The sequence below is a fragment of the Haemorhous mexicanus genome, chromosome 13 (assembly GCF_027477595.1).
Source record: "Haemorhous mexicanus isolate bHaeMex1 chromosome 13, bHaeMex1.pri, whole genome shotgun sequence".
NCBI lineage: Eukaryota > Metazoa > Chordata > Aves > Passeriformes > Fringillidae > Haemorhous > Haemorhous mexicanus.
Genome location: NC_082353.1, coordinates 20,856,212 through 20,870,534, shown reverse-complemented (window position 1 = coordinate 20,870,534; position 14,323 = coordinate 20,856,212). Strand labels below are relative to the sequence as shown.

Sequence of the window (14,323 nt, the reverse complement as noted above, 5' to 3'; positions counted from 1 at the left end):
TGCTTCCCTGTCCAGGCTGAAAATACTGTGAGAAAAATTATTTCCAGGGAGAAATTTGGGATCTCCAAGCCTGGCAGTGAGCAGAAAGCGAGAGGCTGGAAAAGCAGAGGAACAGCACTTCCCAAATCCAGAGGGGAGCTGGGGGGGAGGGGTAATTTTCAGCTTTCAGCCAAGTTTCCCAAGGAAACATGGGAATGAGCCACCCTGCCTGTCCATCCCCACAATTCCTGAACCACTGACTTGCTTTTAACCACAACTGTGTGAGGATGAGCCCTTGCCAAAGCCATTCCTTGGGGTCTGACGTGCCAGCCCACAGCCCCTCCTGTCCCTGCAGGGAAACAGCACCAAAATCCTGCTTCAGTGGGGAACCACCAGAGATGTCCCAGCCTCGAAGCCACAACCAAAGCTGCATCTTCTCATGCAAGCAGGAAAATCCAACGCCCAGATGCAATTCCATGGCAGCTGGAGCCCCTCAAGACCCTCCACAACAAACTCCTTTATTTTCTCCAAAGCTTTGCCTCTCCACCAGCCCCCACAAGTGGGGTGCACTTCCCACCACTCTCCCAGAGCTCCATGCCACTCCCCAAGGTCCTTTTGCAGCTTTGTCCCCCTCAGCCCTGTGGCAGGGCTGGAGGAAGGCTGGGAGAGTCACATTTCCCCAAGAAATTCCGGGAAAAGCACTCCTGCTTTTAATGAGAAGACTTTTTTTTTCCTCTGCTCTCTTCCATAGCCAAGCTAATAAAAATGGAAAGCACTAAGAAATTCCAGCAGAAGGGAGGTGTGGGGGAGGAGCAAAGGGAAGATCCCACTCATTTAAACCTATCCTAAGCAGAAGATAATTAGCCACATATATCCCAGAAAGAATAGCAACAGTATATGCAATTATTGGGAATGCACACTTTAAGAGCATTTGCCAAAAATGCCTGTTTTTATTAAAAAGGAATGGTTTCACAAAGGCCCAACTGTAAGAAAGGTTGTAATTTGCCCAAATAAAACTTAATTTGATCCATGAAATAGCTGTGGTTTATTGTGTAATATATGTGCTATGTGTTTTAATTTAATAGAATCCAATATAATTGTAAGCCAGTTGAGTTTCAGAGCAATTTTGGGTTGTTCCCACAGTGTGCAGAGCACAGATGCCACTTTGTGCATCACACCAGCACATCCATAAATCAGGAATATAGGAAGGATTATCCACAAAGCAGCAAGTAATGCTTCATCACGCCCCAGACAGAGAATAAGACCTTTGAGGGGAGCAAAAGGAGTTATTCACAGGAAATAACTCGGGATGCTCTGCACTCAGCCAGGCTCCTGGATGCAGTTTTGGGGTGCTGCACCAGCCCCAGGTGTCACCCAGCAGCCAGTGATGCCATGGGCCCCCTTGCAGAGCCCCACAAAAAACCCCACAAACCCCCTCTGGCTCCTGAGACTCATCCCACACCTCTGAGAGGCACCAGCACCTCCATCCTCCGAGCCAGCACCACCCTGGGTGGCTGTTAAAGCTCTTCCTCCACCTCAATCCCACCCCAGAGCAGGCAGAGCCCCAGCCTGGAGCACCCAGGGCTTTGGGAAGCACAGGTTGGTGTGTGAGCAGCTCTGCTAAAAGCATTAACCCACATCCCAAAGAGCTGGAGACCTTCCACCACTCACAGCCCTTGAAGCCAAGCAGCATCACACCCCAAACCAAACCTCAGCTCCCTTCTCTGCACCAAAAGGGATTTTTGTCCTCTCCCTTGGTAGCCCACACAGACCCCTGAATTTGAATTCCAGCTCTGAATTATGCATTGAACAAGCCCCCGCCACCACTTCCACTGTGGAGATAAAGCCCTGAGGAGGATTATGGCCCAAAGACTGGCAGCCCCCATAAAACTGTGACCAAATCCGTGCCACAAAGGGCTCTTGGCCTCTCTTTTTCGTAAGAGCTGAGAGTGGATGAATTTAGCAATAATTTCTTTTCCATGCTGACTGCTGAAAAGCATTTCTCAGTCATAGCAGCAATGAAGTCAAGGACTGGGATGATGGATGCCTGCTCACAGGAGGAGCAGCAGCCTCTGGGACCCACCAGGAGCAATTGGCTGCTCCTCCCCAGCCCAGTGCACAGTTTTAAACCCCATTATTGCTAAATTAAGAGGATCCTCTCAAATAAACACAGCCCACACACCAAAGCCTGCAAGGACTCAGGTCCAATACAAGAATTACTAATTCAGACTTCCACTGGAGTGGACTTGGGGTACACCCACAACACCAGGAGAACCCAGCTGGTGCCTCCAGCCAAGCTTTGACACTCACAGAAAAACTGCCCAATGAGTTTCACTGCTCAAACACCAGCTCAGAACATCTCCCTGTCCCACCACCCCTCAGGTGAGCCATGAAGAGCCAGGTGAGCCACACCACCCACCCCAGGCTCTGCTGCAGCATCCAGAGCTGCCTGCTCCCTGCCAAGGCCATGCTCCGGGGCAGCTCCACCTGAGCAGTCACTGCCTTGGAGGACACTTGGAGGGGTGACAGTCACCAGCTGAGGCACCAAACCCACCTAACAGCCCTGTCCTGCAATAAAACCATCCCCTCTCACCCATAAAGCTCTGGGTCAGTGCCCAGCTGGGCCCTAAGCACCAGGACAAAGCTGTGTTTGCTGGGGGAGCCCGGCCCGCGCCTGAGGGCTCGGAGGGAGCCCGGCCTTGGCACCCCAACAGCAGGAGCAGCTCCCTCAGCTCAGTGTGACCCCTGTGTGTTCCAGCACTGCTACAGGAAAAAAAAAAACAAACTAATTTCCCCACTGCACGGCCCAAAATAGGCCCCTGGTGATTTGTAACCACAGGGGTGACCAGCAGCCTCCTGAGGACAAAGCTGAGCCAGCTCCAGCCCAGAGGGAGCCACAGAGACCCCACAGATCAGGCCAAGCACAGGCCAGCACCTCCTGTGAGGTGCTCTTCAATTTCTACCCTAAAAATGCTCTAACACCACACAGACCCAACAATAGGGAATGTTCCACTTACCTCGGGTGCTGGGAGAGCACAATTCTTGCAGGAAGGAGGACAGTCCCACTCGCAGAAGCTCAGGAGACGGCTCAGAAAGAGGCCAGGCCGAGGCCTTCCTGCTTTTATAGGGCTGCAGCAATTGGCAATTGGCAGCAGCTGTGGGTGCTGCACAGCAGGATCCCATCAGCTCCCTAATCAGCCCCAACCGTGCTCAGCTGCTCCTGCAAACCTGGCAGGGAGTGAACTCCTCCTTCCCCACAGCAGTGCCCTCCACCCACAGCCACCCCAGGTGACAATTCCCAGCCCCAGGTCCAGCCCCACTGCGGGGAAGGCTCCAGCTGAGCTCTGAGAGGGTCCAGTGTGGAGCTCAATGGCTTTGAAGTCCTAAAGCTCCTGTAAAGAGTTCTAAGTTTCAATGATTATAAGGTATTAAAGGGCAAAATGAGACAGAAAGGGATACTTGATGTCTTATTTTGTTGCTTCACCATAAAATCCTTTTTTATTCCCTTTAAAGCCCCACTGTCAACTGAAATAAAACTCCAGATTTATTCCTGGGGAAGTGCATGAGTAATGAAAAAAAAGAGAATTAAGCACCATCAGTGGATTGCACAAGGGAAAGCCCAGAGTTAACCCTCAAATCCATCCTTGGTGCTGTTTTGTCCAAAATTATGGATGAAGTGGGTAGAAAGTGGAAAATGGTGGCACTGCTCCACAAGGAGAACAGGGAGCAAAGGTGTGAATGTGGTGTGGGAAATGCTGGGAAAAAGAAAAGGAAACAGGGAAAGCAATTTTTGCTGGTGCTTCCCAGGTAAAATGAGGATAGTATTGAGAAAAATCTCTTTTAAAAGCCCCCAAAACATAAAAATGGCCTCTTGATAGACTGTGTGAAAGCGATACAGCAAGGGAGGTGGGTGGTTTGGCAGGACCCACCAAACCTAAGCCAAAGGGATAAAAAAACCCCTGCAAAGCTCTTGAAAGCTGCTTTAAATGAGAGTGACATGTTTTGACACTGTTCCCTAAGAATGGCTGTAACACAAACAAAAATTAATGATGTCAAGTATTAATACTGATGCTGCAGGAATTCAACCAATGTGGTCCCAATTAAACATCAAATATGGTTACAATTTGAAAAATGACTGCGGGAATGTCATTGCAACATTCCCTGCTCAGATCTCTCCAGCATCCACCCAGGTTCCTGTGTTTCCCTGTGGGATGCAGCCCCCACCTTCCTCTATCCCTGGAAGTGCTCAGGGCCAGGCTGGACAGGGCTTGGAGCACCCTGGGACAGTGGGAGGTGTGCAACGAGGTGACATTTCAGGTCTCCTCCAACCCAAACCATTCCAGGATTCCACAATTCTGTGATTCCCCATCCTCACTCATGGCTGTGGCAGGAACATCAGGGCAAGATGCTAAAATGCAGGACCCTGACATGCTCCAGGAGGCTTTGGAGTGGCAAATTCAGGTCCTATTTAACTCTTTAAGGTCTCATTGCATCTTTTTCTCTGCAAATGTGAAGGTGACAGAAACATCCTCTGCAACCTTGAAAGCTTCCCAGTCACTGGGCTCCAGAGGCTGGGATTTTATGGAAATCAAAGGCACAGGCTGGAATTGTAGCAGAACTCCAGGACCTGGCAGAGCTATTCCCTGGCAATAAATAACTTCCCTGACCAAGCAAAGCCCATGTCCAACCTGCCCCTGCCAGGCCCAGCACAAGTCAGAGCAAAGGAGCTGATTTTATCCAAGATTTCCAGGCAGAGTAAATCAGCTGAGACAGGCACATCTGACCAGGACATTTCTTTGGCTGCAGCTGCTCCTCAGAGTAAATATATTCTTCCCAAACACTCCTGGATCATTTATTGCCTGGATGAGAGACTGGGAGATCTACGGGACAAAGCTGCTCATGGCTCCTCCGAGGCACTGGAGACATTCCCAAAATCCAGGCCATGCTCCAGTGGAGGATCCACCCAACCATGAGTTGTCCAAAACCTCCATTTGTTTCTCAACCATCAAACACGTCTGGGACGTGTTTGTCTGTGCAGTGCTCACAGACAACCCCTGGGTAAGGCCAGAAATCCAAACTGGTCCTGTTGGGCAGCTTTGTGGCCGTGCAATATTCTGCTTTTCTCTAAGACCTACTGATTAGCACTGATGAAGATTAATCTGCACAAACATGGATGTGCACCCTTGTCCTCACCATGTTCTGTGTTATCAGAGAGGTCAGACAGCCCTGGGTGAGAAGAGCTACAGATCTTCCTCTCACCTCCTCCCAAGTGCTCCCTGGCTCTCCAACTGGCCTCACTCACCCTCCTCCTGGAGCCAGCTGCAGCCTTCCAACTCATTTATTGCTTTTCCAGGGTCCTGGCTGAGATGGGAGACAGCAGCTGCCCCCTGGAACCCCCCTGACTGCTGCCAACTTCAGCTGGGGGGGGAAGAAAAAAGACAAATTCCCCCCCCATAATGCGAATACTTTATTATCAATGAGTGACTGGTATTAGCTTTTTGTCTGGGTATTAATAATATTTCAAAAAAACCATACATCAAAATTAGGGCTTTCTCCTATTTTTGCTGTATAATTTTTGTTGTTTTTTTTCTTTTTTTAAAAATCTGTATTGAAAGAATTATATAAGCCAAAGTGCATTTTCTGTTTTTTGTCCATATACACATTGCACCATACATAAATAATTACATTGTAAAAATGACTCCATAATTACAAGTATAATATATATTTTCATATAATATATAAAACTTTATATTAAATCTAGGTAGATGATATTTGGGATAGTCTGTGTCTTTTTTTTTTTCTTTTTTTTTTCTTTTTGTGTGTGTGTGTTTTGTTGCTGTTGATGTTTTCCTTTCCTCGGAGGGTTACCGGTTGTTGCTGAGTAAGATCTCCAGCCAACACGGACACGACGTGATGAACTGTCTGGAATAACAGGGCCCCCAGCCCTTGGCGAAGCTGATCCGGACGCTGTTGGGGTCGTAGGGCCCATCTGCATAATCCAGCTCGGCCGTGTGCTGCAGCAGGCAGGACTTCTCGTAGTCAAACACCTTGATGGAGTAGCCCGGCATCACCTTGCGCACGATCAGAGTCCTGCAGTTGGGGATGTCCAGTGTCGGGGAGTTGACGAAGATGGGATGCTCGCTGCGGTTGTAGGCCCACACCCCGTCCGGTTCCTTGCTCAGTAAAATCCCGTAGCCGATTTTACTTCGAGTCCTTCTCACAGTCTCACTCCTGTTGTCCAGGTTTAGCTGTCCGAGGCAGAAGCCGTTTCCTTGAGGTAGGTCGTAGAAGATACTGACAGACTGTTCGTACACTGTGTAGAGGCGGCCCACGCGCGTCCGGTGCTCCCAGTAGGCCACGTTGCACCAATGGCTCCTCTTCACGGCATCGGGCGACGTGCTGGCGTCTGTGGGGACAGAGAGGGAGTCAGGAGTGCTGGGATCACCTGGGGAACCACAGGGATAGAGCCTGGGAAACAGCTCCTCACACCCATCAGCTCTGCTCAGTGAGAACTTGAACTCGCGCTCAACCCAGCCATGGCATTCAACACAAATTTCATGTTCAACCAAAAGACGGTGTCAACCCAAAACTTGTGTTCAACACAAATTTGATGGTCTTCCCAAAATTGGTGTTCAATCCAAAGATGGTGCTCAACCCAAAACTTGAGTTCAACACAAATTTCACACTCAACTCAAAACTTGTGTTCAGGCCAAAGCTGGAATTTAACTCCAAGTTCATACTCAACCTAAAACTTGTGTTCAACACAAACTCCATATTCAACCCAAACATGTATTTAACCCAAAGCTCATGCTCAGCCCAAAACCTGTGCTTGACCCAAAACTTGTGTTCAACACAAACTTCATGTTCAGCCCCATATTTGCATTCAACCCAAACTTGTACTTAACCCAAAATTTGTGTTCACCCAAGAAGTTCTGTTTAACTCAAAGTTTGTGCTCAACCCAAAAATGTGTGCTCAACCCAAAGCCCATCTTCAACCCAAAGCTTGTGCTCGACCCAAATCCTGTCTTCAATTACGTCAAATGCCACCAAGACTGGTGGCTCAAGCCCAGGCTGGAGACCCCACAGGACGCCCACCATCTCCCATGAGCTCAGCACATCTCTCACTCCATTCAATGTCCAACCCTGCATCCACAGCTGGGCCTGCGTGTCCTCAGGATATTTGCATTCCTCCCACTGGATCTGGTACGGACACTATCCCAGTATCCTGAGCCTGGTGGCTCCCCAGCACCTCTGCAACCCCACCTTCCAAGCCCAACTTGTGCCGAGCTGATGTCCAGGATGTGCCTGGATGAGTGACCCGCCGGGTGTCTCCTCAGTGTAATATTCTCTGACAGCGACGCTGATGTTCCCACGGGGAACATGAAATCTGAGGAAGTGTTCCATGCCAAGGGGGAGTAGCTGCTATGAACTACACATGTCCTTCTAAAAACCCACTGGAACTCTCTCCAGACAATGAGAGATGTCTCTTCTTTCTAGGAATTACACTCAGGGAAGACGGGAGAGACGCAGGCTGCCAGAAATCTGTTTAATCTATGATGCCTCCAGAATTTATGATGTCTCCAGAAGGAAGACAGGAAAAGAAGGAGCCCCAAAGAGGGCGAATTAACCACTTGCTGAACATCATTCCTGCTCCTACTGCACCAGTTAAGGGCAAACCACCCTGGAATTTCCAGTGAGGAGCTCTGCTCTGGGCTGGCTGCTCCGTGGCCGGCATTAAGCTCCCTGACAATCCCTCACGTGCCCGCGGCCTGCTGACCCCAGTGCCTCCGTGCCATCATGTCCCATTAACTCGCCCGCGGGGTGATGCCATTATTTTGCTCCAGAGCCCCCATTGACACACCGGATTTCAGGCCCAGCCCTCCAGCCCCACTTCTTTTCAGGCTCAAATTACCCTGGAGGAGAGCGGGCTCCCCTCCCCATTAACCAGCTTTGAATTAAGCGGCTTTGTTGGAGTTTAACTGGAGTTGTAACTATACAAATTTAAGGGGAGGGCCATGGGGGAGGGGGTGATGGGGCAGGCGGGCAGGCAGCAGGATGCCCTTTGCTGTGGGCAATGCTCATCAGCCTGAAGCAGCCCCTTCACCCACCACAGGTCACATTTTGGGGGAACCACCTCAGTCTCTTCCCCTTCACCCACCACAGGTCACATTTCTGGGGACCATCTCAGTCCATCCCTCTGCCATCGACTGGAACAACTTCCACTAAACCAGGCTGCTAAGAGACCCATCCATCTTCCATAGAATCCAGTTTTCACAGTCATTTTTCCCCTGGGACATCCTACAGATGCTCCCAATGCCTTCCCAAAGCTCTCCCCAAACACTGAACTTTGCTGTTGTCCCACTCAAGTGTTCTGGGGGCTACCCACCAGCTCAGGGCCTTTCATGTGCCGGGGCTGGAGGCTGGTAGCAATTACTGAGCTCTGCATCTGTTTAACCTCCCAACCTCCTCAAAGCCCTCCATGCCCATTAGCTATGTTGGTTTTGTTATTACATTTTTGAGAAACTACTGCTCAGCCCCTGCATTTCCCTTACAGATTAAGGATGGGACAACTTCAAACCTCCAGTGTCCCCAGCAGCTCCATTAATCAGGGGAACAGTCAGCAATAAACATTTAAATAGGAGTTTCTCATGGTTTAGTGCAAATTAATATACAAGAGGGGGAACGTAAAGCTGGAGGAAAACAGTGCCTATCCTACAAAAATATTTTGCTGGAGGTGTCAACAGCCCTGGTGCCATCTCTGCTTTCCAGGAACTGGGAAATATCTAAGCAAAATCATCCATGAAAACATGGATGATTTTCACATGCATTTGTAATAGCTTTATTAAAAGCATTTCCATGCAACTTAAGGCAGGAACTTCCCTCCATCCATCCATGAATGCACCTCCCTGCCAGTGAGCTCCTCATCTCTGTCATCCCACAGCCCCTGCCTGGCAGTGCCAGCTCTGCCACCTCACAGCACTCCTGGAGAAGTCCTGTGCTCCTTCAAGCAGGCGACGACCTGAGTTTCAGGTAACTGCACCACAAGAAAGGAGAAGTTTCCTTTCAACCCACTTCTTCTGGCCAAGGGAGAGGAAAGTCTTTAAAATCCAAAACAAGCAACCCACAGGGAAGTAACCCCTGGAAGGGGACAGCTCAAGGCTCATCTGAGCAGCCCCTGCCCACAGGAAGCTGTCCCAGGGTCCCTCTCCCAGCGCTCCCCGTGCTGCGCTGGGTTCCTCTCCCTCCTTTTATCTCCCAGTGCACTCAACCAATTCCTGCAAAGATGAACTCATCCTGCAGCCCTGACATAAAACAAGCACTTCAGCGAGCCCCCAAATCAGGGGGGCCTGTGCTGTGTCTCATCCCCTGCCAAGTATTAGTTTCGCCTCCAGCTATTAGCCACTACCACTCTGCAGAGAGCAGGGGCGGCCGGCACACCACCACCTCCTCCTCTGCCTTTTAAATAAATATTCCACTTTTCCCTCCTCTTTTTTTTCCATGCTGCCCTTTATGCACAGACAAGAAAATCCACTTTTTGTTCTGTTTCCCCCCCCACCACCACCACTTCTGCTGGAACAGAGGCGGGCCTGTTAGTGTTCTTTTTGAAGAAAGGAAAATATTTGAGTCCCGCAGTGGTACAGGAGGGGTTTTTAACAACTATCATTGTAGGCAGCTACAACTTGTAGCAGCTCCAGAGGGGCTGGCGTCAGGGCTATCTCCTCCATCAAAGCCACCTTCATCCATCAGATGGAGGGGCTGAAACTCTGCCTCGTGTTTACTCCTTCCTCCACCACTGTTCCTCCACTGAGGCAGCGATGCCTCACAGCACATCCTGAAGTGAATTCAAACAGTTAGAGATAAAGGAACAAGATAGGAGAATCCAACCCAGAATTTAAAGGGAAAAGGCTCTTGCGTGGCTCAGGCAAAAGGAATCTGGCTCTGGGAATAAATGCAGAGAGCAAACACTGTAAATCCTCCTGGCGTTAGCAGCACTGCTGCTGTCACTCCCTGCAGTGTGGAGGTAAAGAAAATAACTTGAGGTTTGAGACTAATTGTGATTTGACAGCATTTTATGCCAGTAAAGTTCAAAGGAGTGCTTTAAGAGAAAAGAAAGATGCTTTTTTCCAAAACAAAATGCTGCACAGTCCCACTGCTTGATGTTGCACTTGAAAGCAGGATGGAAAACATGGGCAGATCACGAAGCACATGAAACAAACGGCTCTGATTCACTCTTTGGCCTTTCCAAAGCCACCAAACCTCCTCCCAGCAGGTCAAATGGCCCCCTCAATACATGGCTGCAAGGAAGAGCTTCTCTAAACACACTGAAGAGGTGCCCATAGGGGAGACCACGCACATGAAAAATAAATCACTGCACTCTCCAGATGTGATGGGGACTTAATGCACATCTGGGCAACCTGGAAATGAAGCAGGATATTCAAAAGTCTTCCCACCACAGAGCCCACTCCCCATTTCCATGTCCCTTCTTCCTGTACTCCTGTGTCACAGGGCAGCCTCATGCTCCACTGGCCATGGAGCTCAGTTACACCCTGCCTCAACACCTTTCCATGCAGTTTTACTCCACTTTTGGACTGTCAGACTCATGCTCAGTCTTTTTCCTCCCCTCTGCCACAGCACAGATCTATATTTACACTGCCCAACATGCAGGAGCAGGGAAGCAGGAAGATTACAGCCATACACAGGTCACTGTGAACATAGTCCAGATAAAAAGCCCAGCATAAAGAACATACACATTTCTCCAAAATCTATTAACAGTTCACTGGGAACCATCAGTTAAAATAATCCCCCATTGATACCCCTGGAAACAAGCACCAGGGTAAGGAAGGGGTTAAAACTTTCCACAGCAGAAATGGAATTTTTATGGCCCTGCAAGAAAAAAAAAGAAAAAAAAGAAAAAAAAAAAAGAAATTAATTGTCAATCTGCCCCAGCAAAGCTCACAACCATTTTCTTTAAGCCAATACACTTAAAATATCTCTGCCTTACAAGTTTCAGCTGGAATGCATCACTGTGCCCCTCCATAGCCCCCCCTGCCACCAGCACCAACCCCAGCAGTCCCTTGGGCTGGGGAGAGGCTGGAGCTGTCCCCAGCACGGGGGGCCCCTCAGGGGACACAAACCAGCCCCTTCTGGCTGCCCAGCCTCAGGGGAGCCGTGGGTGGCACCCTGAGGACACCTCAGAGGGGCTGGGGACCCCGTCTCAGTGACACCACGGGAGCACCCCAATGTTGGCCCCACTGTGTGTATTTAGGGCAACATCCTAATCCCAGCAGGGAACAGACACGGGAGGCTGGGCAGGAGCTTCTGCAGGTGAAAATCCTGGTGAGGACAGGACAGTTCAGTCCCCTTCTCTAAGTGCTCCTTGGTTTCTCCAGGGAAGCTGCTGTTAAACCAGGACCACAGGCTCCTGAGGGAAAAAGGCAGGTGGGTAATTTTTGCCCATTACTGCAGCATTTAGAGAATCCCCCTGCAAAAACCCTGAAGAATAACTGGGTGTAAAACCAGGGTTGGATACTTTTCCAGAAATACATTCACAAAGCTCACACAAATTCCTATTTTGGGTAATTTTTGCCCATTATTGCAGCATTTCAAACTGTTTCTGATGGGGCTGGGGATGATGTGGAAGCCTCATCGTCCAACACCACTCCTACATGGTACAAACAGATATTGGTGTTATAAACACTGTCAAGGAGCAGGATGGGCAGCCCTGGTTTTCCTCCTGGACATTTTCCTTAAAGCCCAGCATCAACAGAGGATCCTCTATTGTCCCAGCTTTCACCAACAAAAGCTTCTCCCTCGTTCACAGAGGCCTGGAGAAGCAGTCAGCAGCTGCCTAGCCGATGGCCAAGGCCAGCCCCAGGGACAGCCAGCTGCACCTTCCCGTGCTGCACAGCACCAAACTCCCTCCCAGGTTTCTGGTTTACTGCACTGAATGTAAGGATTCAGCCCAGCTCCCATCTCAACTGCAAAACAAGAATGTGATTTTGTGTTGTCATTAATCTGGTGTCACCACTGTCACTGTGGGGTCCCAACCTCTCCACTCCCACAAGGCACGTCCCTCATGCTGGATGTGGCTGGTGGGCAGCCATGGACTCCAGTTCAGCTCATTTATCCCAAAAAACCATGGGAGGGCAGCCGAGAAGAGCCCTCCCCACCACCATATCCACCATCCTCTTCCTCCAGGCCTTCCCTTGGAGCAGAGCTCTGCTGCTCCCCAGCCTCCTCCTCCAGCAGATTTAATTTGTTAACCCAGGAGATGATTAACTCCGAGGAACACTTGCGCTGGGTTAATTAATTAAATTAGTTAAAAAAAAAGGGTCTGACGAGCACCAGAGCCGGTGCAAGAGGTGTGTGGAGAGGCCTGGGGGGAAAGGGGGACATTTCCATGGCAGCCCAAGAAACAAAAGCAACACAGGACAAGGAGCCAATGCCAAGAATGAGGATGAAAACAATTTTCTCTGCATAAAAGAAACCACTCTGCAAAATCATCAGCTCATGCTAATTTTTTTTTATATCCTTCAAAGCAGAACACATGCCATGTTTAGTTCTGCCCGGAAATTTGGAAGTCATCATCAGTTAGCTTATTTTTAAGCTAAACTCAAGGAGTTTGCTTCTAATGGACCTTCCCTGCCCATTAAATCCACAGTCCAGAACATGATTTTAAGGTATTTTAGTGCTGTTTTTCTCCCCAGCTCCCCTGTTTTAGAAAGGGCTTTTCAGCCAAGGGTGAAAACTGGAAAAACCCAACTCGGGTATTTTTCCCTGACATTTTTATGTGTTCCTTCTGAATGCCAAAGTTTTCAGAGATTTAGGTGATGTTTTTAAAGCGTTTTTGAGTCCAACAGTCTCCATTAACTTCAGCCTGTCTTGCTCAGAGCTTTCAGGCACATCCATGGCTTTTCCAGCTCCAGGTACCTGCGTTACACCTGGCACGTCCGAGGGAACACAACAATGTAAATACAGCTTCAAAAGGAGCCCCGAACGTCACCGCCCACGCTGGCTGCAACTTCTGAAACATCAGAGCTGTCATCAACCACAGCCTGCCTGGGACTTCTGCCCTCTTGGAAACCAGCCCTGGATAAACCCAAACCCAGCAAAATCCTGGGGTCGTGCTTGGCATCTCCGTGAGCATCCACCCCTGTGCCCCAACCAGCTGGAAAATGGGGAGAAAAACGAGCTGGTGAAAACCACAGGGGAAAGGTTGGGCAAGGGAAGGTCCCCACTGTTTGATTTTCTGTAAAATCCAGAGGTTTGATGAAAATCTTCTGAGTATCGTCTGGTTGGGATTGGCTTTTTCTTCTGTATGCTCCTGGCAAGGCACCAGCTCCACTCACAGGGGAGAAGGTTCATTCCCAAAAGTGCCCTCTGCAGCAGGGTGAGGGAAGCCAGGACAAAAATGGGGGGGAAACCCCCTTTTTTTCCACTTTTACATCGAGAACTTGCACATTTTCAGGTCCTCAATCCAACCATGTGTGCAGTCCCTTTTTTTTTCCCCCAGAGCCTGAAAAACGCTGAGAATCTGGGAGAAATCACCCCATAAATCACAGGATGGCAGAACTCCCTTCCAGCCACAGCTGTGATGTCCAAGGCTCCTTTCCCCACGTTGCTCCCGCTGCTCATCAATCCGGGGGCTGCAATCCCAGCCACATCCCAGTGGCATGGGCACGGACTGGGATGGCCCAATGGGATCTCCTGGCTCTCAGCTGCCTTTGGAAGCCGTTCTGGCTTGGCAGAGCAGCCGTGGGTGCTGTCAGCCTCCCCTGGGGCAGCGGGATAATCCGCCCAGCGGCCGAAGCCGCGGCGCATCCCGTGGCGGGGCCGGGGCGCTGGGAAATGGGATAAATATAAATAATCGTAGTTTTCGCTCCCAGAGAAGTTTCGGCTGAGCGCTTCAAAGCCTTTTAAAAGCAGAAACTAATTAGTAGGTCCCTCAGAAGAGAAACAGGAATAACACCCCTTCCCGCCTCCATCGCGCCGCTCGCGAAGAGCACGTTGGGCGCTGGAGCCCAGCCTGGGAACCTCCTCAGCGGAGGGGGACGGGCCAGAGGCTTTGGCTGCACCAAAGCAAACCCTGCTGGTTCACACCAGCACTAATCCTCAATCCTCAAGGACGGAAAAGACCTCCAAAGAAGGGGTTTCTCCTATGGTGGAGGGGGCACTGAGTGCTGGAGCTGTTTGTGAAGCCGGAGGCCGAGTTGGTGAGGGTGTCATGAGGAGGCTGCAGAGATGCTGCTTGAGCCTCCTGATTTCCCACACTTCCCAAGAACATCAGGGTGTCCCCAGCAGCAGCAGGACCACCGACCCAGCACTGGCTGCTTTTTATATCCAG

General features: G+C 50.0%; 1 protein-coding gene across 1 annotated transcript in view; it reads right to left on the bottom strand.

Moving 5' to 3' along the window:
• Positions 1-5,428: 5,428 nt before the first annotated feature.
• The window catches only part of SMAD6 (SMAD family member 6), a 38,249-nt gene continuing 29,354 nt past the window's right edge, over positions 5,429-14,323 (bottom strand). The window contains exon 4 of the mRNA XM_059858718.1: positions 5,429-6,385. Within this exon, the coding sequence (XP_059714701.1) occupies positions 5,844-6,385 (542 nt within the window). The 3' untranslated portion in view covers positions 5,429-5,843. The remainder of the gene's footprint in view (positions 6,386-14,323) is intronic.